General features: G+C 43.8%; 1 protein-coding gene across 8 annotated transcripts in view; it reads left to right on the plus strand.

Moving 5' to 3' along the window:
• TTLL11 (tubulin tyrosine ligase like 11) overlaps positions 1 to 24,139 on the plus strand; it is a 117,674-nt gene extending 93,535 nt beyond the window's left edge. For 6 of the 8 annotated variants that reach the window (XM_090022923.1, XM_090022926.1, XM_090022921.1 and 3 more), the window contains 3 exons: positions 3,324 to 3,581; positions 7,942 to 8,048; positions 20,121 to 24,139. In XM_090022923.1, the coding sequence (XP_089879049.1) occupies positions 3,324 to 3,581; positions 7,942 to 8,048; positions 20,121 to 20,410 (655 nt within the window). In that variant the 3' untranslated portion in view covers positions 20,411 to 24,139. Of the gene's footprint in view, positions 1 to 3,323; positions 3,582 to 7,941; positions 8,049 to 9,511; positions 10,797 to 20,120 lie in introns of those variants that run through there. The other 2 variants (XM_090022920.1, XM_090022922.1) reach the window with 2 other exon arrangements.
• Positions 24,140 to 25,459: the final 1,320 nt, after the last annotated feature.

Genomic DNA, 25,459 nt, shown 5'->3' on the forward strand with positions numbered 1-25,459 from the left:
AATGGAGAAATGATAGAGCTGAATAAAAGCCCTCCTTCAAGAAATATTTTGTTTTTCTAGTAGGAAAAAAAAGATATATGAATAATAATTTTGATTTCAGTGCACAGAGTGGGTTTGGGATTGGCTAGTGTATGGTTACAAAGCTGTCTGCAAGCAGTTGTGGGATTTGTCTTCTGTAATAGCAAAAAACAAAGCCGTTAGAGTTGCAGATCTGCAGGAAGTTGTGTGTGCGTTGAGTCTGAAAGGCACGTGGCTGTGAGAGCACTGAAACCACACACAACAGTGTACAAGTCTGCTCTGTTGCCGGGCAGCAATGCAAATCTGTGCCTCGGCAAAAGTCCTTGATTTGACCTAAACCCCTAAATTAACACAATTTCTAAATAACTCTGTTTGTGATTACTTGTGTATCTGGTAAGTCTGATAATAAGGGATAATCTTCTGGCACTCGCACTGCAGATATAATTCCTCTATCTTGTTCACATTCTCCACGTCACCTCTGAGTCTGTTCAATATTCCTGCTCTGTCTGGAAATGCATTTTCCCATTCATATCTAATAGCTTGAATCACTTGTTGAGTGCAGTTCGTGGGGATTGAGAGGGCATTTATATTTGCAAGCTGTGCGTTAAGGAAGGGGAGGAGAAATAGAGGTAGCAGTTGGTGTCATGACTGAGGACCGGTTAAGAATTGGGAACAAGGTGGCAGATGGGGCTTGCGGCTCTCAGAGCATGTATGGGGCACAGCTGCCAGGGGTTAGCCATCTTCTCTGCTTTTCCCAGCTGACATGCGTCTTTCCAGCTACACCAAAAATCCACGCGTCTGTCCCACAGATCATTAGAAATCTTGATTCTTCTATTTTGGAGGGGAGACATTTTCTTTTAAATGGAAGCAAGCAGCTGCTTACTTCAGTTTACTTTATTTGATTCAGGGACTTGCCTAAAAGTCCCAAATTCAGCCCCAGAAAAATCTTTTAACAAGCCATGAGTGTCTGTTTGGAAAACCTCCCTGATTTCCAGAACATACTGAGCATTTTACTCATTGGCATGTTAAATTTTAAAGCCTGACTCTGCTTGTGGAAGGGGGCTGGCAAATGGCTCCAGCTGTGACTAGTTGGTGCCCAGGTGGAAGGGATTAACACCCCCAGGCAACCAGATGGGCTGCAGAGCCAGGAGAGCCCTGGAAAGGGAAGCAGGCACCAGAAGAGGGTGAACTGCTCAATATTTCAGGAGCTTCCTGCTATGCTTTGTCTTTGGCTGCCTGGTCTGTTGCTGCTTGGAATTTATTTACCCCTTTTTGCCATCTGGAAGGTAAGAGGAGTGTGAACCAGAGGCTTGTATGTTCCCTGTTATCCCAGCTGTCTTCAAGGCACTTGGGTGTCTTTCCTCCCACTTGCAGAATGTGATATAGCGATGCTCCCCATTCTTCTGCGCAGCAGTCTTCCTCATGCAAGCTCTGGTCCCACCCTGCTTTCTGCCTTTTGCTTAAAAAAAAAATAAAAAATAACAGGACCTGTCCAGTGCCAGCTGCCCTTGTTCTTGCTTGTCCTCTTTGCTGCATACCCCTAGTGCCACGGGTCCTGATCTCCTTGGCACTGAATTTCGGATCCCTATCCAGCTTGGTTTTGGCCCTAAGCATGCCAGTGGGTAAGTCACTCACCTCACTCTGGCTCCTCTTCTGAGCTGGGGGGACTTACTGTAATCGTTGCTCCTGGCACCACCTGTGCCCCTGTTCTTGCAACTTGTTGCTGTGACTCTGAGCTTTGCTATTTGAAGGCACCTGTTGTTTTTGAACTGCTGATTCACCTTGGGGATTATCAGTGGAGGTAACTCTTCCTACCTGCCCGAAAAGCTTCATACTTGTGAGTGGCTGCATCCCTTCAGGGTTGATTTCCGGAGGGAGCGTGCCCCGGGATGCTGCAGTAGCAAGCCCCGGTAGTTCTGTTTGAATGTCCTGCACAAAACTGGCTTTAAAGTGTTTGATTTGATTTTTTTGTAATTTCTTGAAATTTGCCATCTCTTGTTTTTAACCGTCCTTTTTGTTTTAAGTTAACTAAGTGCTGCAGGACTTCTTTCCACATCCTACTTTTATTTAAACATTACCAAAAGCGTTGCAAATAAGGGCAGGGAGGCCTGGGAGGAAACGCATCCAGGGGAAAAAAAGACATGAAATGTAGTAGTGTCCTAGTGTGATGGACCTAATAAAGCAGGTTGGTTTCTAGGCCTTTGTATTTTTCTGGCAGGTACATTTTTACTAGTCCTGCTCATTGTTTGAATAGTACGCAAATAGATCTTGACCAACATTTTGGAAAGTGACTGATTTGGGATGCCTCCGCTTTCCGACGTTTGACGTGAGGGGTCTTACAAGAACATGACTTTTGGAAGGTGCCTGCAGATCCACCTGAAAATCAAGTTCCTTTTCAGATGTCTGTTGAGCACCCAATAATCACTGCTCAGCTTTGAATATCTTGGCTTTTGCAGTTTGGCATTTGGGTTGGTAACTACATCTCTGATCATCTCTGAGAAATTGCTGTGGGATGGGATCTTTTCCATCTGATTCACTAGGTTGAATAAGGCAGGAAGTACCTAGGATTTATTGCCTTCCAAGATCTACTTGGTGAATTGATGACTTCTGCATAGCAAATGATAAAGACCCACATGATCCAAAAAAATCATCACTGGTGCTATCTTTGATTAGTTTATACTAGACGGGATGAGTGTGGACTGCGAATGACCAGCTCACTGTAGAGGTGGGCTCTCCTATTCGCTGAGAGAACTTGCTCGGCCTTTTACATTCTCGGGGCTGTTGGACTGAAATTTAAAAAAATAAATAAATAAATAAAAAATTAAAAATCCTAAACTTCGATCCCCTTGGAGAAGTTGCATGTTTTTCAAAGGTGCTGAGAACCCCACACTCCTGTTCATGTCAGGAAGATTTGTGGGTGCTCAGGACTGGGCATTTTATATTTGTGCTGAAATATGAATTAAGGGTCCTTATTTTGGGCATCTGAGCTTGAAAATCAGGTCCCGTGTATCTTTTCCCTCTTGTACAACAAGTATGAGTATAAAGATTTCTTAAGCCAGTTGTCACTTTCCTGTTCTTGAAACTTTTATTGACAAGTGAACAGTTCGGTTCCCCCCCTCCCTGATTTCATATAAAATTGCTTGCATGGCTTCTTCCTGCTTAGAACAGCTTTTTTCTTTCAAGTTACTGTATAAATCTCTGAAAATAGGGTTTTACGATAAAAATTGCTGACAAAACCATAGTGAATTGATGTAATGTTTTGCAGTAATACCCTTATCACCAGGTACAATTACTTTGTACTACAGATCTCAACCTTCTGAACCTGCATCAGAAAAGAAAGAACAGCTATCGGAAGGAGGATCAACAGACAAATTGGAGCATGATAGCAGCAAAAGTCCAGAAGCCAGCTTACCTTCCCCTTGTCTTAAGCAAGTGTTTCCGAAGTATGCCAAGCAGTTCAACTACCTGCGACTGGTAGAGAGGGTAGCTGCCTTGTTCATCCGCTTCCTGGGAGTGAAGGGGACGACGAGGTTGGGGCCAACAGGTTTCCGAACATTTGTAAGGTGAGTGACTTGAGATTGCTAATGGTGCAAGACCTTTTAAGGGCTGGCAGTGACCCATTGACCCAGTAAGACTGTGTGTTATTGCTTTGGGCAATTAATTCTCTGGGACACTCGGGACTCATGGTAGAGGTGATATCTTTTATTAGACCAACTAGGGTTTCTTTGCAAAAAAAATTTTAATTAAAAAAAAAAAATAATAATAATTTTTTTTACAAACAAACAAAAAAAGAATTGTTTTTCAAAAATCTGTAATAAAATATATCACCTCTACCACGAGTCCTGATTTCTATACAGCTGCTACCTGGATACCTTGCACCATTAGCACATTTTAATTAAAAATGAGGAGGAACCTGGCTAGCATAACATGTCTCATGGGATTTTAAGACCTCAAGGCCCCAGGAGATTGTGCTACTTTTGTGATATGGCAGCTCTCTGATAGATATGGAGCCAGTACTGAAACACTTTGTTCCTGTAAGGTCAGTAGATTTGTCCAAAGAGAGAATTTCCTTCCTAAGTCTCCTTGAACTCGCGAGTGCTCTTGTGATGGGTAATTACTGAGATAAGTATGCGTACAGCCTTCTCCTGTAATTAGTCTGCTGCCCTCCAAGTCCTCCTAGATGCCTCATTGTCCAGTATTAAAGTACACAATTGCACGCGGGAGGGAGCTGGCTGCCGTGAGTGCAGGATGGTACAGCATCCCTCGCTGAATTGGAAAGGAGAAAGCTCCAATTTTTCACACGGTTTGCCTCGGTACTTCTCAAAGAAGGGAAAGGAAATGACAAATGGGTGACATTGCCTTTGGCAGCTACAGAAATCGTCTTGGCTCCACAGAATGAAAACTGTCTCTCTCGAAAAATAAGTAGCTTGAGAAGTTCTCAGAAAAGGTGGGGGAAGCACCTCAAAATGCCCTTTGAAGCGATGGATGAAGAAGCAGGAAAAATACCTGAGAAATGGATAGACTTGTCACTGAGCAGTATGTTTTTCAAAACTTGCCAGTCTGTATCCACAGTTCTTCAAAATGAAAAGGCTGTGTCTTCCTGTGCTTATCTTCCCATGCCAATTGATTGGGCTGTTTTTTAAAGCTATTTGGTTGGTGAGTTTAGTGTTTTGCAGTTTATCTTCCTTACAAGACTCTCTCTAGACAATTTTGCTTTAAATTTCTGCCTTATTATAAACTAATAGTTTGATCCTAGGCCTTTCTCTGAAAATACAGCATATGTAACTGGCATGAGCAATGGAGGGATTAACATAGAGGTACTAATGTGAAATATCCTTGCAAAACTGAACTGTCCTCTACTGTGCACCTCCCAGAAAAAGAGAAAATAAAGATAGCGTGCCCTGTCTTATCTCATTGCCGTGGTGTTCATCTCTTGAAATGTGTTCCAAGAGTCAACCATTGGAGTGAATTGTGCTGATATCTAGCCAGCCTTGTGGTGGTTTCCTACCTGTGAAATAAGGACTATCTAAGTATGTTTACTTCATTTCCTTAACTATATAAGCCTGATACTCTAAATCACTATCTCAATAGGTACATAACGGCAATATGCAGTATCAATATCTAGGAAGCACCGTTTTCTTAAGTTGGCTCGAGGTGTGCTAACTGTGACCCAGGCCCTTGTAGAAATTATGATGCCACCCATACTGCGCCGTATGCACGGCACATGGTTATTTTTAGCTGCTACTTCGCAATAGCAGCGTGCTGTAATGTGGGAGTGTGGTGCTACAGCAAAGTAGCTTCTGGTCATGTGTAGATGCACAGGATTGCTATGTTGCCATAGCGCGACGTGTAGATGTGCCCATTGGATTATCTGTTTGGATGGGAAACATGCAGTAAGTGCAGAAGGACAAAAAAGAACAAAGCATCTTTTGGTAGTGTATGAACTGGCTGCCCAAAATGGTTAAACAGAAGTCTAGGGAGTTTATCCAGAGCTGACACTTCAGTGTATTTTTTCCTGAGAGCACCCACCCAGTTTTAACTTAACTTCCCGCCACTACAGCTTTTTCCAGCTTGTTGATGTACTCTTTGAGTAACTGAGACTCCTTTTTTGTGTTGAGAGCAGGTGTTGGTAGCAGAGGTATGCCTTAACTATAGGGGAATGTCTAACCCTTCTGTTGAGGTTCGCCCATCCTCTCGTGCCTTTGGCGCACGTGTGTGCCTGGAACATGCGTACAAAGCCTGTGGCTTTAGAGAGTTCTGTACCAAGATAAAAAAAGTTGTGCATCTCCTTGCGCAGCTTTCAAAACGTTGTGCGACAGTCAGTCTGGTTCTGCTCTTTGTTTATGTAGCCTACAGTCCTGAACTGCTTCAGGTTGTTGCTCAGTTCACGTGAAACTGTGGGTTTTATCTGCTGGCTATATAGGCATCCTAGAAAAGTTATTATTCCTTCTCATATTTGTATGTAGAAAAGCAAGTTCTGGGACACCATAGCATGCATTATTCAGATATCACAAATGAGGAAAGTAATAGCATTGGAGAGGAAGATGATTTCCTTTTGCAGTTCTTGTTATTTAGGTACGTGTCTAGCTTTAAGGAAGGCAACAGATGGGCATCAACTGACCCACAGCCTACCATTGTATTCAGAAAGTACGCTTAGGCCTTTATTCCACAGCAGATCTATGACGTGGAACAACTGTTCAGTGCTTTCCATGGTCTAGATTAACTTGTTTTATCTCTAGTAAACCATAGGGTTGGGAGTGAGGTTGTGTTGCAAAATTAGGGAAAATAGACTATTGAGGTCTGGTGACTTAGATCTGCTCTTAGATGTGGCTGCATGAGGCTTTCCAAATGCCAGTCACTGATGTGTTGTGTGCTAATGATTTTCATTGGGAAACTGCAGCGTGCAGGGGCACGGAATTCAATTTATTTTTTCATATACTTTTTTATTTGTCATTTTCATTGGGTTTTTTTTATGGCTATACATGTTCCATCATGATAGCAGTATCCTATCTTCTGTCTGTCACCAACTATGACAAAAGGAATAATCAGCAGGAGCAGATGCTCTCTTGAAGTACAGAGATCCTGTTTCCATGCAGGCACCTTCAGCATTCAAGAATGAATGAATGAAGAGAAACAAATAGAATTATACAAATTACAGAGGGAAAATATGTTGGGGCATCTGCTCCATCCACAGGCCAGTGCCTCATTGTTCCCTGCTGTGCTTTTTCTGCTAGGTAGCCAAGTTTTGAAGTGATCCAAGCTTTGCTTCCACCACAATTGGTGCCTTAGATACCGTGGTGATGAAAATACTGATAATATAATATAAAACTCAGGATGGATAGATAGACTCACTGAAAGAACTCGTTCTTTGCTGTTCCCTGATGTTTCTTCATTTCCTCCTTTTTCAGAAAAACCTTGACCTACTACTTTTTTTTTAAAGATCCACATTGCATATTTGCTCCCCCCCACAATTTTTTTTTTCTTTTCCAAGAATCCTCCAGTAAATGTGCAAGACATTCTGCCCTTGTTACCTGCTTCAGAAGCAAGAAGTCGATCCACAAAGGAGCGATGGCACATCAGTGTTTCCTATACATGAGAGTAGGTGGCTTCAGACCCAGTTCATGCTAGTTGTAGCTGATCAGACTGAATCCTTACCTAATGGTTGCAGCATGTTTAGCAGGCTGTTGGATATGCCATGGAGATGTATGCTGGCATTTCCAGCGGATCAGCAAGCTTCAATTGGGGATGGACTCATAAGAATAATCCCTGGAGAAAGCTGTTTGTGACAACTGGTCAAGCCTTATTTTAACTGAAAGTGTTGAATGTTTTAATCCCTTTTTATTTCCTTTTCTTTTCTCTAGCAAAACCCAGCTAATTGAAAATCATGTGCAGTCGTTAGCTAATCCTTAATCTGACCTGGTGCCTCTTGTTCTCAGCATATTGTTGTGTAATTGAATGCATTGAATTTTCAACTGATTTAGATGCATGGCAATAGCCAAAGCACTCTTTCCTCAGCTCCTTCTAGAAGTGCTGTTTCCTGGAAGCTGTATGCCAGGCATGGGCAACCTGTGGTACAGGTGTCACAAGTGACCCGGGCAGACTGGGGAGGTGAAAAAGGGTGAAGGGCTAATTTATGGCATGCCTGCCAAAAAGACTGACACCCCCCCTCACTGCTCTACACAAATGCAAAGGTGGGTTGTGTGTGTGACAAGTTTTATAACTGAGACCATGCAGAGCTTTCTCTATTGTACCTTTACGTGTGTATGAAATAAGCACTTGTCTGACTGGTGCCTGGACTTCAATAGCCTTGACCCAAGCTCTGCATGTCTTCATGCTTGCCCATCTCCCTCCCCTTAGCCTTCTGATCATTTTGGAAGTAATCAGAGCGTTTCTCTTCCTCTTTGTTTTGTGTCCATTTCACAGGAACTGTAAGCTGAGTAACAGCAACTTCTCCATGGCCACAGTAGATATTCTCTACATTGATATCACAAGAAGGTGGAACAGCATGGGGATGGACCACAAAGAATCAGGTAATACCATTTTGTATTGGGGATGTAAGTATTCCTTTTGAAGTAGGCTTTGCTCGCAAGTGCACACCATGTTTCTAGTAAAATCTGTGAAAACAACAGAGCACGTGCATCTCAGGCTGGAAGATGGAAGTACTAGTCAGACCTGGCTTTCTCTAGCCCTCCAGATTTGTACTGGCTGTTGTGCAGGTGTAGTTTTGGGTTGTGAGGGACGCTTCCTATCGCTTGCTCCTGGACTGATCTTGTGGCTGAAAGACTTTGTCTTCCATTTATGTGCTGAACCCCTGGCATGCATCAGTAACCTCTTAATACACATTAGAGTACCTTTGTATCTATATTTACAGAAGCTGATGTTGTGAAACCTCACCCAGGCCCTCAAAATCCATAGTTCCTTTGAAAACATTCCCAGTGAGTTCTCAAGTCTATTGATTACAGTATAATTAGGTGGTGTCCTGCATTATATAGTAACTTGCGCAGTCTAACAAACAAGAGACTCATTCAGGTGCTCCAAGTACACACATTTAGTTGCTTTGTTGGTTACGTCTTATTCCCAAATTGGGTTATTTTTAAACAAATCCATTATGTGGTTTTAGCCAACTTTCACATATTGAGTTTGACACACGACTCATCATTCTCCTTACCTTTGGCTTCATAAGTGAGGGAGGTACACTATGTTCTAGCAGAAACTTGCACTACAACTCAGCTGTTAAATTGACTACAAACTTAAATGATTTGATAAAAAGAAGAGTTTTTTTTAATCGAAAGAGAAACTCATTAAATAATAAAATTCATTGGAGCAGCAAGGTGGGTGTTCTATCAAGGTGCTGCAGACAGCAGCTAACTTACTGCAGCTTTGTTGGCAGGAGAGAGAGGCTTAAATCCAAACCTTTGAGGGTAAGTTTGCATCTTAATTATCATTTTAAGGTCTAAGAGTTCTCCTGCTCTAAACCACAGCTGAAATTTTGCTGATGAATGAGTAAATTAATACTAAAAAAAACCAGCCCCCCCTCTAAAGCTGAATATGTATGGTAGCAGAAACATGCATTTTTGATTAAATTATTAAATAGGGAAATTGATCAGTGGTAGCAGTAGGAAGCTATTCTTCAAGTTTATTGCTTCAGACTAGCATTACCATCTGGCCTATTGTTAATTCTGGATTAGCTTTTCATGTTTTGTTTGCATCTTAAATTGCTATGTATAAGCAAAAGCTGTACAAACTGCTCCTGTAATGTTGCTAGCACTGTTTTTTTTGGTTTGTGTGTTTATTAGTGTTTCTCTGTTTTGCTGACCAGAACATGATGATGCAAGAAATATTTATTTTGCTCCCTGCTGCTTCTCCCAGACCTACCCTTCTTTGTCTTACCCATGCAAACTGTATGCTCAGGTTCCACTTTTGGTCTTGCTCTCCCTTCTTATGCAGCCAATTTTGTGTTTTGTTGAATGGCATCTCACTCTTTCTGCTCTAGTGCTTCTGCCAGCCTCAGCCCCACTGTCTTCATCGTTTCCCTCGGGACAACCCCTGCATGGCACCGGTTTAAGAAAAGCCACGCTCTTCTGCCTTTTCTTGATGCCTTCATGTAATCAGCAGTGTTCAGTGGTTGGACTGACAGCTTCTGGGCAAAGCTCCTAATTATTTCTACAATTAAGAAGCTCACCCCCCCGCTTTACTGAAAGATGGTGAATGCATGAAACTGTTAGAACAGTTGCCCAACTCTTTTAATTCAGTGTAATTATTAAATCTGTCCACAACCTCAGGTGGATCACTTAGTGGTTCCCAAACCAAGCTTGCATAGAACCATATCTGTGATAGCTAGTGATCTGGAGAGCCCAACTTCGGACAGACGGGGTTTTGCTGTTTTGGAAAGTCATGAGCCAGTTAAACACCCCGAAATCATAAGCTGCACTTGGTAGTTGTGGTCAGTTTGGTACCTTTCTCCCACAAAATGCATTGAGACTTATTTTCATGTTGTAGGGATTTTGTTTCCCACTCTGCTGAAGTATTAGCATCGGTGGAAGTATTTAGTATGATCTATTTATACTGCAAGACTGGAGCTTGATTGTGCAAAGTGCTACACGCAGTAACAGTCTCTGCTTCACAGAGCTTATGATCTAACAATACCATTCATTTCAGCTTTGCACAGGCTGAAAAATGGGCCCTAAAAGTGTCCCACATTTAAAATGCTACCTTTATTCACACCACTTTCAACTTTATATACTGTTCAACTCTAGGTACCAGTATGTGACACAAATCTGTAATGAAGCTGTAATGGGATCACTTCTCTTTATGCATGCACAGAATTTCCAATAAAGTTAATGAAAGTTATGTGCATACATCTAGGGAAGAATAAACCCCTAATGCCTGATACTTGTATGAATGAAGATAAACCTGTGCTGAGAGGCACTGGAGCTAAACAGACTCCCATCTAGGACTTGTAAAGCAGGAAAGAATTTTAAAGACAAATTAAAATCTCCATTTTTAGAAAATGATTACATTTATTTTAAAAGTAACTTCTTTTTCTCTGTTGGATTTTTTTAATACGTACTCTGGACCCCGATGAAACTTAATGTGTAGCTTTAAATACGCTCGCTGTTGTTCTTGTTGCAATTTAATTGTCACTTTTATTAAAAATGTTAAAAGCTGGGGTTTTAATATCCACGTGTAAATTTTGTATTAGGAAGGAGAAATGTGAATTGGTAGCTTGCAAACCAGAGGGGCTTGGAACCCCTACCTGCAAACGGGCAAATAAAGAAAACAAATGCCAAGGAGCTAGTCATGCAGAGGCGGTTATTAGATGCGCACTCTCCTCATCAGTCATGTTCTCTTCTGGTGGCTTTCCTGCAGACGCTGGTAAGAAGCAGAAGCACAGAGCAGGAGGCCTGCCTTTCACACTTTCTTGCAGAGAGCGTGCGCCCTTGGCAGCCCTGAGTGCCAGCTGGGTTAAAGGGGGAAGGTGCCTGTGGGGTCACTCCATACATACACTAATCCTTCAATGAGTGTAAATGGCAAAGCAAAGAAGACATCAACCGCTCCAGTGAGTGGGGGAGAATCACTGTGTCTAGATCAGGGGGTGATGGTGAAAAAGGAAGGGTAGAAACTTTTGTTTTCCTGCATTACCTCCCACCCTTCTGTCCTAGTTTCATAGTTTCATAGTAGCTAGAGTCGGAAGGGACCTAGGTAGATCATCTAGTCCGACCCCCTGCCTTAGCAGGAAAGAGCACCGGGGTCAGATGACCCCGGCAAGGTGCTCATCTAACTTCCTTTTAAAAATCCCCAGGCTAGGAGCCTGCACCACTTCCCCTGGAAGCTGGTTCCAGGCCCTAGCCACCCTGACTGTGAAGTCGCGCCTCCTAATATCTAATCTAAACTTACCCTCCGCCAGTTTGTGACCGTTATTCCTGGTCACTCCTGGCAGCGCACGGGGGAACAGGGACTCCCCCAATACCTGCTGATCCCCCCTGACCAGTTTGTAGCAGGCCACAAGGTCCCCCCTTAGCCTTCTCTTGTGGAGGCTAAACAGGTTCAGGTCCCATAGCCTCTCCTCATAAGGCCTGCCCTGCTGACCCCTGATCATACGAGTGGCCCTCCTCTGAACTCTTTCCATATTGTCCACGTCCCTCTTGAAGTGTGGCGCCCAGAACTGGACGCAGTACTCCAGCTGCGGCCTGACCAGTGCCGCATAGAGGGGGAGGATCACCTCCCTGGACCTGCTCGAGATGCATCTGTGGATGCATGATAGGGTACGGTTGGCCTTCTTGACTGCCTCCCCACACTGCCGGCCCATGTTCATCGTGGAGTCAATGACGACTCCAAGATCCTTTTCCGTCTCCGTGCTGGCAAGAGGAGAGTTCCCCAACCTGTAAGTGTGGTGCCGGTTCTTCCTCCCCATGTGCAACACCTTGCACTTATCAGTGTTAAACCCCATCCTATTCTCATCCGCCCACCGTTGCAACCTGTCAAGGTCAGCTTGTAGCCTATTGCACCCTTCTAGTGCACCCACATCCCCCCACATCTTAGTGTCATCAGCAAACTTGAACAGGGTGCTTTCTACCCCCTCATCCAAGTCACTGATGAAGATGTTGAACAGTGCGGGCCCGAGGACCGAGCCCTGGGGGACCCCACTGCCCACGTCCTTCCAGGTCGAGAAGAACCCATCCACTACCACCCTCTGGGTGCGGCCCTCCAACCAGTTGGCGACCCATTTGACCGTGTGGGCATCGACACCACAGTCTCCCAGCTTTTTGATGAGGACAGGGTGAGAGACGGTGTCGAAAGCCTTCCGGAAGTCCAAAAAGACTACATCCACAGCAACCCCTGCGTCTAATGATTTGGTGACCTGATCGTAAAAGGCCACCAGGTTGGTCTGACAAGACCTGCCACTGATAAACCCATGTTGGTTGCCCCTGAGCATGCATTCCTCCGCAAGGCCCTCCTGGATGTGTGCCAGGATAATTTTTTCAAAGAGCTTACCCGGGATTGAGGTCAGACTAACTGGCCTGTAATTTCCCGGGTCCTCTTTTTTTCCCTTTTTGAAGATAGGGACCACATTGGTCCTAGTACTACCTTTCCCCTTCACTGCTCTCTCCTTAAGTTTCACTATGTCACATGTGGCATGCACACAACAGTACGAAATGGAGAAACGAGCTGTAAACTCCTTTCTCTGGCTCTCCTGCTGCATCTTGCACTGCTGTTGCTGTCCCACTACAGACGGACACAATTTCAATGTTTGTGCTTTGTAAAGCGCTGACCTCGATGTCAGCACGTAAGAAATAACAGCAGTGATAACCGGAGGTGGTGAGCCTGTTTTAATTTAGGCTGGCCAGGTAGCTGCATTTTTATTTATTTATTTTTTGCTGCTACCACCATCCCCTGGGGAAAGTTGCACTGGTTTTGAATACCCAGTGACTGCCATCACTCCAAGTTTATGTTAATTTGTCATTACAGCTCATTTTACAATCTCTCGACATCCAACTTATGAGTTTAAAGCACTGTGTATGTAAGTCCCTAATATTCTTGAGGAGCTTTCGTGAGACTTGGACCCACTTCCACAAGGGGGTAAATTTAGTCCAATGGCTTTCCGGCAGCAATCGGCTCGAGTCAGCTTAAGGGAAGGGTTATTAGTATGGCCACGCTAGACTGAAGACAGGAAGGGACCTGCAATAACCATTTTTACAGGCTCCTGCTTTCCTAATAGGAAAGACCATTGATCTGCGAGGGGCTGGGAAGAGAACTCGCTGCAAGAGGGCTCAGGCTTGACACAGCAAAGATTTTGGTGTGACACATGCCTGAGCATTACTGCACCTCGCCTCCCAGCAAATGAGCTGTTTTTTGGCAGGTGAAGAATTGCACCTCTGGCTTGTTTTTGTGTTTGCAAGGGAAACAGTTGTTTAAGTTGAAATCTGGCACTGAAAAGGGTGTCCAAGCAGTGTGAGATTAGGTACACTTATTTCTGCCTACCTCAGTGACTTGCGTGCATCCTAGATGAGTCCCTTGGCCTGTTTCTGCACTAGTTGATTGGCCTATTACAGGCGCATGAATACTGCCCTATTGCCCTGGGGTATGGCAAGGCTCGGTTCTTTCCTCGGCCCTTTGCAAGAAATCTGTCAAAATGCAAGGACGGGGGTAGTGGCAGTTGGTGTAAATTCCCCCACCTTTTAAGTGGTGCTGCAGTTTCTGTTCCTGTTTTTTGGGGGTGGATTCTGTCTCCTGCAAGGTTGCACATCACCTTGAGCAACAGGGCCCTGGTGCTGAGTGAGGCTTGGTTGGAAGTGCTCCAGCAATATAAATAATAAATAACTGTGATTGGGTTTCAGGTGCCATGAGAGGCTCCAGTAAAAGGTGCAGAATACAAATAAAGGCAGGAGCAAATTCAGCAAAAGTTTTGTCTTTAGGGCTCAGGGTATTTTTACATGTTCCCTCTTCAAATGTTCTGGGGGAGAAAAATGTGTATATAATATTCCAAACAATCCTGTATTAGCACACTCGATACATTATGGACTTAATATTTTTGTGGCTTCACACGGAGACGTTGAAGGCAGTTTTATCTCTTTAGAGCGGTCTCCAATAGACTACACAGGCATCTGCAGTATAAATCATTGTTCCGCCTGGAAAACAGACTGCTGTATTTAGCTGACTTGTTCCCACTCTAAAGGTTGCTCTGCGTTCATTCCCTCTCCCTACCCAACAGTGTTTTCATAAATTCCTTTCGAGGAAAACAAGACAACTGAAATCTCAGCGTTTTCCTCTTTCCTGAGTGTGACACTTATCTTTTGCTCCCACTAAAGAGTAGTCATTCTTTTATGTAATTACTTTTTCCCTGGGGTGAGAAAGTAATAATAGATTTGAGTACACCCTGATAACCTCTGAGACCGTAAGTTGAGTGCACACACACAAATCACTGGGATAACATTGGTTTTATTACTTGCTATGCTTAAACTTACAGGAGGGTGTTTTTCCTCCAAAAAGCTCTGCAAATGTAGTTTGTTTTTTTTCTAATTTATTTTAATTTGCAGTTTTATGCTCAATGTTCATCAGATCACTGCTGTACTAATAAGAGGCTTTGCAATATTGGATAGTGAAGAGACCACTTTGATGGCCACATTTTTCTGTTACTTAACACATTGCATTATGCATTTCCCTGAGGTCACTAAATGGAAAATTATTTGCTTATAAGAAGCTATGCTTACTGAAGATGGACCCTAGTTTTCTCCTGTTAATTACCTTCTACGTTTTAGGCCTGCAAAATAAGAAACAAAGCTTCTCGCTCTTGTATTATTGCTATAAATGTTGTCCTGGTACTCATTCCTGGAGCGATTTTGTTGAGGCTCAAGTGGAAAAATTTAAATGTACCCCGGTTCTCTTAAATTTCTTTGCTGCTGCTGTTAAAATAGCTGGCACACCCTGCATGCACTAGAGCTGTAAAATTCATCCATCTTGAACAGTCACGTGACATTTTCCAAACATTTCTAGTATAATTCTCTTGCTGGTCCCAAATCCCTACGTGTGCATATGCTAGGAGTTGAAGGTAGGTAGTGTCTATAGACTTGCTGCATGGAGTTTGGGATTCGTCAGATAAGGAGCGTATTAAAAAAGGAAATACAGATTTTAATTCGTCACAGAACACTAAATAGACGCGAAATAACGAAGGCTTTGCTACATTGTGGAGATGAATCTCACTCATTTCTCATGCTGTAGAGTCTTATTTTTGGATCTGATGCTTTGTAGCAGTCGCTTTTTTACCTTTGGGGAAAACAGCTCTGTGACTACTTTAGTTTATCAGTATATTTGTTTCATCGTGTTGATGGTGACATAATACAGACTAATGCAAATTGGCACAAATGAAACATTTAGTGATATAGAATTAATTTTAATCATTGATCCCCAATTCATTAAGGTGTCCCTGTGCTTAAACACTTGATCTAAGCATAGATTTGTAGTGCTGACCACATACAACACTGGGAGCTGTTGATATTCTGCATTTTTGGGAATTAGCCAGGTTGTCTCAACTTGGACACCAGAACATGAAAGTCCTCCTAAATTAGTGACCGCTGTGTAAATAGTGGTCAGGTATGAATTCAAATGGCCACTTAGGAGAAAGACAATAGAATGTGGCTTATTCTGGGTTTTATGCCTGTCTATATTTTAGCTAACTTCTGGATGATGTAGCCAAAGAAAAGTTTTGCGTTTACAAAATGGGTGGGAGACTGTTAGCAAATAATAAGAATTTTTTAAAAACTATTTTAAGAGTATTTAGAGTCTATCTTCTATATTTCCAAATATTGAGATAGGAATATTCCTATCCCCCCCCCCCCCCACTAATGGCTTAAATATTTAACTTGTAATGTAACTTAAGCTCTGCAATTACTATCGTATTCAATATAAAGATGAGGCCATCTGTTCCTGACAGTTGTTCAGTAGCTTTTGCGAAAAGAATCTGGTACATCTTACTGGACAGTTGTTCCCAAAGCAAAAAATACTGTTGCCCTTTGGCATGTCTACATGTGCATTAATGCACCAGGGTTATTGTGCATAAGTTTTTAGTACCTGTAATAGCTAAATGTGCACTAGTAATGCCAGCGCACCCCTCTTAAGTGATGTTAATGCATAGACTAATTTTTACTGTGCACTAAGCATGATAGCGTGGCTTTTGCCATGATGCGATAATGCGCAGTAGAATTGGTCTACTGCACACTTAGCATCTCATGTTGGGTCCCATTGGCACCCTTGTTACTAGCGAGAAAAGGATCGGAAGGGCTGGTTAGGATTAATGCCCTCATATGGATAAAGGCATCCTGTCCAGGTCAGGAGCATGTCACAGTGGGAGGTTGTAGGAATTGGCTTCCCCCCCGTCTCGGGGGTCAGTCCTTGCTCTGTACAAGAAAGTAGCATATTGGCCAACAGAGCTGTCCAGCTGGTGTCTTCAGCTCTTCCACCTAGTCCAAAATGTATTTTTCTTTAATGATGATGATAACGTTGGTGATGATGATGCTATATTCTCCCTGCATGTACATGATCCTTCTGTAAAGGATAAAGCTGTGCAGTCTCCATCCTTGGAACTTTTCAGGAGCTGGTTGGACAGACCCTTGGCCGGGAGGTTTTAGTTAGGGATGCTTTGAGCTGAGGGCTGGCCTAGATCACCTTGTGAGGTCTTTTTTCCAGCTCTGCTTCCCCAGGGTCTGTGATACGGTTGTATTTTATTTCTAAAGTAGCCCTTTATCTCTTTCCTGCTTAAGCACCAAGTGTCTCAGTGATTCACAGTCATGCTAGAAGGTGGCCAGGTATCGCACCTGTACAAGTACTTGTGTATTTCTGAAGAGTTAAAAGTGCTTCGCAAATGTTAATGAAGCCCTTACCCCTGTGAAACAGGCAAGTATTATTTTATCTAACTTACAGGTAGGTAAGGTATAATATGCAGTGGCTCTATACATAAAAGATAAGATGTAGATCAGGCATGAGAGCAATACATAAAATATATTGCTCAAAGGACTGATGGAGGCAACATGTCTAGAACTAATATTAGAAGAGGAAAAAATTGAATATATGCTACAAAGGAAATAAGTAATTGTACACTTCATTATGTCCACCTTGCTGCACTCTCCTCGGTCCAGCTCTGCTGTGGTCTCCTTTGCAGACAGACCGGGTTTGCAGGTGCTCTGGGTACTGATGGACAGGGTTTGTTTTCTCCACACATGAATCATGTGGAAAATTTGCAGACTTGCTTTTAGAAGCGGTTCATTTTCAATTAGCTGACAGAGCTTCATTAGCAAAAGAAGGTGAGTTGAACAGGCAGGTGACTCTTCAACCCCAGCATTTCCAGATTCGGGAATTACTGGATTTGCTTAAAGCCTCAGTGAACCAGATGGTTTCTGGAAAACAAATAAAAAATGGAGTTTAGTATTTCCATACATAATCACCTCCCTGAGACGTCTGTGGTGATGTGGCCTTGAGCTTGGCCTGCCTCCAGTGGTAAGCCACGCAGCAACTGTTATTCTCGTTGTAAAACAGCAGCATCCAACTTTTTTTCATTAAATGCTCTGCATGAGTGTCACTTATGGGGAGGTAATATATATGCTACCAAATTGGCCCTGTTTCTCATGTTATAGCACACCATGACTGATAAAATAATTTACTGAGCCGGCAGCTGCTGCTCTTAGATAACCCAATAATTTCTTCGCAAGCTGTTTCACCGTAGAGCTTGTAACTGACCCCAATTGCTGTCTCAGATGAGAGGAAATTATATTTCGGACTGTAATGTTTAAAAAAACTTTTTTTTTTCCTGCAACATCAATAAACTTAAATTAAGTGTGTGTGTGTCGTTTTGTTTTTAAAACCTTAACTGCTTCACCTAGTTAGTGCACACACTTAAAACACAAGTTGGATATAATGGTTCCTTGTTGCTGATATTCCTCAAAGATGCAGCAGGGCCTGGGTCCTTAATTAAGGATTGAAGATGGTATTACTGCAGGATTCTAAAATGCTGGAATTAGCGCGAACGTGCAGCCACTGTAATGCGCTGTTAACGAAGTGTGATCAGAGAGCGCTGTAGGAATCTTGTTTCTGCAGCGTGTGGCCGTTGGAGGCTGGCTGCTCATCGGGGCAGCAGAAAGGCTAATCTTTGCAGGGAATCTTTGGCCATGTTCTGCTTTCCTTTACTGCATGCTTCAAGAGCTTAGGTTTCATGCCATTTAAACAACCCCACTGTGTTTCAGTTCTGCTCAGGTTAAGCAGAATATTTTTCCTGATGCCAGTGAAATCACACCCTCACCTGGGGGGTATGAAGAAAGGAGTTCAGCTGTGCTTCATATAAGTAAATCCGACCTGCTCTGTTCGAGGGGCACATGGAGTATTTAGCTCCTTCACATTCAGTACGCTAGAGATTAGAAGTCTTCTGTTGGCTATATCACTTTTACAATGAGAGATGGACTCCTCTTTGGATAAGAGGAGCATGAGTTTAGGGGTTGTGCTTGGGTAGCAGGGCTGGCAGAAGTCTTAAGTTTGTAGGCACTGATGCAGGGGAGGGCTCTGGGCCTTGGGTCAGCATCCCGCAGCCTTTTGGATGAAGGAAACCTCTTCTGGTTACAGAAGATCTCGGGGCATTTCTCATCAAAGGAGGGACACTTAACCCTGGTGTTCAGCTAAGTGTGTGGTCTTAGCTCGGGAGGGATGAAGAACAGTAGAGGAGCTGGAGAAAGGTCACTTCTTATTGACTCGTCTTGAGTTTCCTAAGGCACGCCACTCGAGTCAAAGTCCCAGTCTTCAGAGCTATAAGAGTTAGTGCAGCCAATCTCTAATAAATGCAAAACCACTGCAGCAGCAGCAGCTTTCGCAGGAGCCAAAGAGAGGATCTGCAGAAAAGCCAGAGCACGCTGGCTGCCGAGAAACCTGTTCCAGTGCTTGGCATCCCCGTTCCTCACGTGCCAGAAGCAGAATAGTCTTTGCATGTTGACAGCGCAGGTTCCAGTCCTTGAACTTGGCCTGTGGAAAAGGACTGTGCACCAAGCCCGAGCCCCCGCCTCCCATTTGTGGTCTCCCTTAGCTGGGAAAGAAAAGCAGCAGCAGGAGCAAAGGATTATGAAATCAAAAGCTGCGCCCTTGCGCTTGCAACAACTCAGGGTGTTCACAAAAAGCACGAAGGGAGTGTTGGCAAAATGCAGATCCCTTTGCTTTTGACGTGCTTGTTCCTAGCCAGTAAAGGGCTGTAAAGGTGTTTCTATCCGGCCTGTGTGAAGTTCCAGTTCCTGGTGGAGAAGTGTCACTATAGCCAAAGCTGCTGCCATGACTGCTGCTAATTAGTTGCCTTTTCAGAGCCTTGGCAAAAAGGCCACAGAGGGGATGCATGGTTTAGGAGAACTCGCCTCTGCTTCTTAATTAGGGCACTCATTAATGGGGAAGCTGTACAGAGCCACAAACTGAAACAACCCTCTTGTTTGGGGACTGTTGATATAGGTCCAGCTCTAAAAGTCTGAGTTTTGAAATGACACTTTAGTTGCACGTATGACTTGTTTTTCCCTTGGGCAGATTATATTCCCTGAAGCTCAGCACGTTGGTATGTGTCAGATTCGGTTTCAATTTAATATTTGAGGCGACAAGAATTGCGGCTGATCTTATGTCAATTCAATTTTACAACCCTTTAGAATCAGTAGTTGCTATAGAAATTTACCTCTAGAAGCTAGGCTCTGGGGTCAGGCTGATGTCTGTATATCCTTGTGAGTACCTTCGATGTTCAGGAGCATCACCCGTCTATAACTCACCTTGGGCACGTTGCTTTTCTGGTGCACTTAAGAAAAACAAACCTCTTTGTGCTATTTGATTTGTCTATCCAATACAAAGAAAATGTCATCTTTTGGTCTTAAAGGACAGGTAGAAGGGCGTTTTGTTTGTGAAGGTTCGAGGCAGCCGCAGCATGAATTTAAAAAAAAGGAGCTGACTAACATGGTTGTGTCTGTATATCTGCAATCGCCCACATGCCCAGCCGTGGAGATGACGGGTGCTAGAGAAGGGGACACGTTAGAGTGAAAGAACGCGGGATGTGAGAAGTCTGCCCCTGATTCTCATGTAAATTCTCTCCTTATTTGAAGGGATGTGTTTGCAAGCCTTTGTGGAAGCTTTCTTTTGCCTGGCTCAAAAAAGATGCAAGTCACTCCCATTACACGAGCAGGTGGCCACACTGATTGACTTCTGTGAATACCAGCTTGCCACCCTGGATGAAAAGCGCCTCGTTTGCAGCCGAGGAATAATGGAGCGGCGACCAGCACTCATCACCTACCAGCCAGATGGACTGCACCTCGCCCCCGCTCATCACGCACCTCTCCTCAACCGCATGGCCGCCGCCAATAAACTTGCAGGTTATAGGAGTCACCGGTTGTGAGGGAGCCGCTCTGTCGAGTTGCAAACGAACATCAGGACGAGAAACAAATCCCCGTATGCGTGTGCTGCAGGAGCGAAACACGGGTTCCTGGGTTCTTCCTTCTGCTCATCATGATTATTTATTGCAGCTTTCCCTGTTTTATGCTTTTTGGAAAGGATGGCTGCAAGCTCCCCTTTCCTGGTAATGACCCTCAGCAGCAATGGCCATTATTATTTCCCCAGTGAACATACAATATAGCTGAAATGACATACTGCACCTTTTATTCTGAGTTTATGGGAAATCATTTATGAAGACAAAGGGGCAAAGATATAATGCTACAGTATACCAGCATCATGGGATTGATAGCACGGACTGAGAGGCGCAGCCTCATCAAAGTCGTTTTGCCTTCACTCGTGTCCAGGAGAAGCCACTTTTTGAGACCAAAACAACACACTTTGGAGTTACAACACGTGCCGTTGTGAAACCAAGTGGGGAGATGCAAACTGTCAAATTGTGTGCGTTGGAAAACCAGGAGTGCAAATTATGCATTTAATCAAATTTTAGGCCATGCTCCTATCTTGTGTGATTTCACTTGAATTCTTGTTGATGCAGGTATTGATTTATTTATTTTTTTGTATCTGGCAGGGCAGGCCAGCAGTTATATACTGGAGAGAGATGCATTTATTTGAAAGGTTAATTTTAAAACACAGAAGCCCTAAATACTTTAGGGTCTTTTTACACAACTTTTGTCACCTCCCACTGCTGTTTTACTTAAAGGCAAGTGGTTCAAGGGACCTGATGTTGCTCACCCTTGCACAGAAATAGCCCTGTGCTGATTTGAATGTGCTGACATCAGCAGTGCTGAGCGCACATCTTGCAGAGAGAAAGCAGTACAGGTGCACACCTATCCTTTCCTTGAGTCGAGGGGTGTCTGCATCAGGCCACTGGTGAGTAAAGATGGGCTGGATCAGACTCCAAGCTGCTAGGTTTGCTCTTTGCAGCGGGCAGTGGTTTAGGACCTTTCCACTAACATTTCCCATTTGCACAGGCCCCACTCACATGCGTGGAGATAGTGTAACTTGCTCTATAATTTCTGGGGTCTCATCCCCTGGCATGAACATTGGGGTGCTCTGCAGAAAGCCTCAGTGGTCACAGGCAAGGAGGTCTCAGTCCTGAGAAATGCAGCACCAGTAGATCCCCCGGCACTTGGTGGGAAAGCCAGGCATCAAGTATCTTGTGGGGTTAAGCCCAGAGCTCCTGATGCAGAGACAAGTGAAGTCAGTGGAAAATTTCCATTCATTTCAGAGGGCTTTAGATCATGACCTTTCTGAGGCCTTTTTCTCAATATTATGGCAGACCTTTACTTAATTAAATTGGCTGAAGACCTCTAGAGCAGCATCTCTCAACCTGTGGATCATGACCCAAAAGTGGGTTGCAAGAATATATGAAAGGGTCATGAACAGACTTTAAAAATGGATCCTCCTTTAAAGGAGGAAAACATGGGAAACTGTGGCTTTCCCTTGCAGGCAGGCAGAGTTTCAGCCTGCGAGGGGCGGCTGGGGGCCCTCCCGTGCCCCACACGTGATGGGGCAACAGGTCGGGCGTGAGGGGCATGGGGTCGGGACTGGCCACTGATGTTTATAAATGGGTTCTAGCACAAAAAAAGGTTGAGAACCGCTGCTCTAGAGCAGGTCCCCAACTGGTGTCGAGTGATCCAGCTCCAGCTGGGAGCTTTCCAGGAGTAAGGAGGAAAAGACAATCCCCCACTTGGCCCTTTGGGGCAGGAGAGACTAATGCAGTTCTTCCTCGCAGTGTAGTACTTTATTCATTGCATGTGTCCTGGTTCTCCACTTCACTTCCTGTTACCTCATAGCTGGGAACTGCAAATAAGGACCGTATCACTTTTAATTCTTTATATTAATAAATATTTAATGGCCACTATATGGCTCTTCCTTCAGAGCGTGTTTTGGCCAGCATTCAGCAATATAATTAATATTCTTTCCCAGCACTGCACTGAACCAGTGCAGGGTTGCTTTTTCAAGTGTCAGGTACTGTAACTAATGGATTTAACGGTGAGAGGCTAAACTAATTGCTTTTTTGGGGGGTTTTGCTATCACATTTGAACGAGAACTTAGAGCTGAATCCGCATCTCTGTGTAACAGTGCGGGCTGTCCCTTTAAGGGGGAACAGCCCGTCCTTGGCTAAGAGGGGAGTTAGAAAAGAGAAAGCAAGTGAAAGAAGCAGGCTCTGAAGGGAAGAGGTTGTGCAAGGACAAGCCAGACTGCTGTGGTGGGGCTTGAGTAAAAAGGGGCTGTTGTGTCCGGGAGAGGACAGAGGATTTGGTTTTGTTATTAGCTTGCTGAATTTGCTTTGGCGAACTCACTGAGGAGCTCATAAGGAAGCAAATTCTCCTGCAGAAGCCAGCAGGATAAATGCCCTGCTTCTGCTCTTCCTCTTAATGCCTTTAAATTTGTTTAAAAAAAATCTGAATATTAGTACAACAGCGTGCAGTAGAATAATTGGCATTTTTTTTAAAGCATAGCTATAATGCATGAATGCTGGACAATATAATTGCACATAGGACTAGAAGGGGCATCCCAACCCACCGTATGCAGCCTATCCTTGAGCTTCTTGCTAAGCACAGTTATGCAGGTCACTTCTATTCTTACAGTAAGGCACCATGAGCCTTTCTAGCCTGTGGTCCCATTGTTGGGAGAGCAACCGAGCATGCATTCGAGTACCTTTAAAACTGCAGTACTGTTGATCAAGGAACTTCATGGTATCATTGCTATTGTAGGAATGCACTTCATCATCTTACTGCAAAAAAAGTTTTATTTTATTCTTTAGAATGCAAGGATGAGTGCTAAATCTAAAATTCACCATGCTGTAAACAAAGTAGGATGGCTCCAGGATGTGTGCAGGCTGCCCAGTAGTTAGGGATCAGCCTTACCCTTGGAAAACTTGGGTACAATTCCCTGCTTTGTCCTGGTTTTGGAGAGAGTGGGGGAAGGTTAGTTAAGCCTCTCCTTATCTCATGGAAATAGCAGCACTGTCCCACTTTTGAGGGGTGTTTTGAAGATAAAGCAAAGCTTGCTTTGCATTCATATACTATGATGATGAGGGGGCTGGAGGGGAGGAAGGAGCACCTGAGAGAGGATGTGATGGGCCATATTCTGTCTGGAATTACACTTCTGCAACCAGCTTCCTGCATATTTCATGCAAGTTTATCAGAATATAGTAGCAATTATCTTCTGGATTTCATTAACCAAATTGTTGCTATTTGCAAAATAAGAAAATCTAATGTTTTTTCTTCTCCGAATGCTCTGTGTGTGTGTGTGTGTGTATACACACACGCACGCGGTTCTCTTTTGTGATTCCTCTCCATAACCAGAACTAACTAATATTTGGGCTCCTAATTCATATAGGAACTAAAATACCCGAACAGGTCCATTTCGTCCAGCATATACTCTCTGATTGCAGTCAAAGCTGAATGAGTCCAGACAAGTTGCACATGATGAAAGAAGACGTATTCCTGACCCCCCAGGGGAGCGATCTTTTTTTTTATTGATTTCCGTGCTTTGTGGACTGGTGCTTGATATTTTCATTCTGGATAATGTAACGGCAGATGATTTCTTTGCCATATGGAGAGCTAGCTAACCTTGTGGTGGTGGTGTTGCTGTTGTTATGTTACTATTATTATTATGCTGGTTGCTTACTGCAGTGAGTTTCACAAATGAAATGTTGCATAAAAATTCCTTTTACTCATTGTCGTTTTGTTGCCTTTTCTTTTCAGAATATATCCTTTTGTCCTTGGGCTGCGGGGAAAAATAATCGGCATCAAGCCCTGTCACTCTAGTAGGCTAAACAGGACCTTCTCTATGCCATTGATTACTGTTAATTTTGCTAGTGTATATTGTCTCACACTTCTTTTTTTCAGGTTTAAATTAGTCCCATTTTTTTGGGTCTCCTTTCAAGGAAACCCATCTACCCTGCCCTTCTAATCAGCAGCATTACCTTTTTATGGCTCTCTCCTACTCCTGTTACAAATGTGGATCCGTGACTGTTATCCGAGGTGAGCTCATCCCAACACTCGATCTGCAAATTCATCGCCATGCTATTTCTGTGTTCTGCTTTTCCCTCTTTTTATCTTGTGGTGAAATAGTTCAATAGTTTTCATAGTCCACGTTACCTGCCCCTGCTGAACCTTACTGCTGAGGCTGCTCTTCACCTTTCAGTGCTGCAAAACAGCAGAAGCTGGTCGGTCTGTTTTGACCCTGTCGGTGGCTGTCTTGTCTCCTCGTAGACATATGGACGGTCACAGCCAAACACCTGTGGCTTGATTGTGAGCATAGCTTTGACCTCCTGCTGATTTGGCCTGTCACTGCTTAATCACATCAGTCCTCCTGTGGCACTGCTGAGATTTGTGCTGGGGTCTCCAGCCACACGTTAACAAATGGAATAACTTGTGTGTGGCCTGGGATCCTGCGTGATCCCTCTATGCTCCTAAACCCAGAGGGACTTATTGTAGAGCAGCCCCCACACAACGAGAGATTGTCTTCACCTTGCCCCGTAGTAGGTAACGCAGTAGATGTGGAGTAAGAGGACCTGTACCCCCACCGCAATATCTCATGCGTCATATCTCCTTTGACCACGACCTTTAGGGAGGAACATTTCCAGTGCAATTATGGATGTAGCAGCTTGACACTCATTTAATGTGATACATTAAGTCCACACACACTGCTGCCTATCTCCCCATCCAAGCAAAATTTAGAGTTGATGGTCTTGATTGGAGAGAGAGCTGTTTGCAGCTTGTAACTACCTACATACGGCAATCGGTGGTGGGGCATATACAGGGCAGAGAGAAGACAAATGGAGCCAGTTAGAAACAGTAAGAACCAAACTATGTAGCAGCACTTTCATCTTCTTGCCTGCCTGTCTCTTTTTGGGACAATCTTTTTCTCCACGACAGCCAGGCAGCTGGAAATATTTTGTGTCTTGTGCATGTAAGAGAATAGTTTTAGGCTGATACCACCACCCTCAGCCTTGTTTAAGTTTCATAAAGATTATTGC

The sequence above is a fragment of the Crocodylus siamensis genome, chromosome 11 (assembly GCF_052110815.1).
Source record: "Crocodylus siamensis isolate JL-2025a chromosome 11, ASM5211081v1, whole genome shotgun sequence".
Taxonomy (NCBI): Eukaryota; Metazoa; Chordata; order Crocodylia; family Crocodylidae; genus Crocodylus; species Crocodylus siamensis.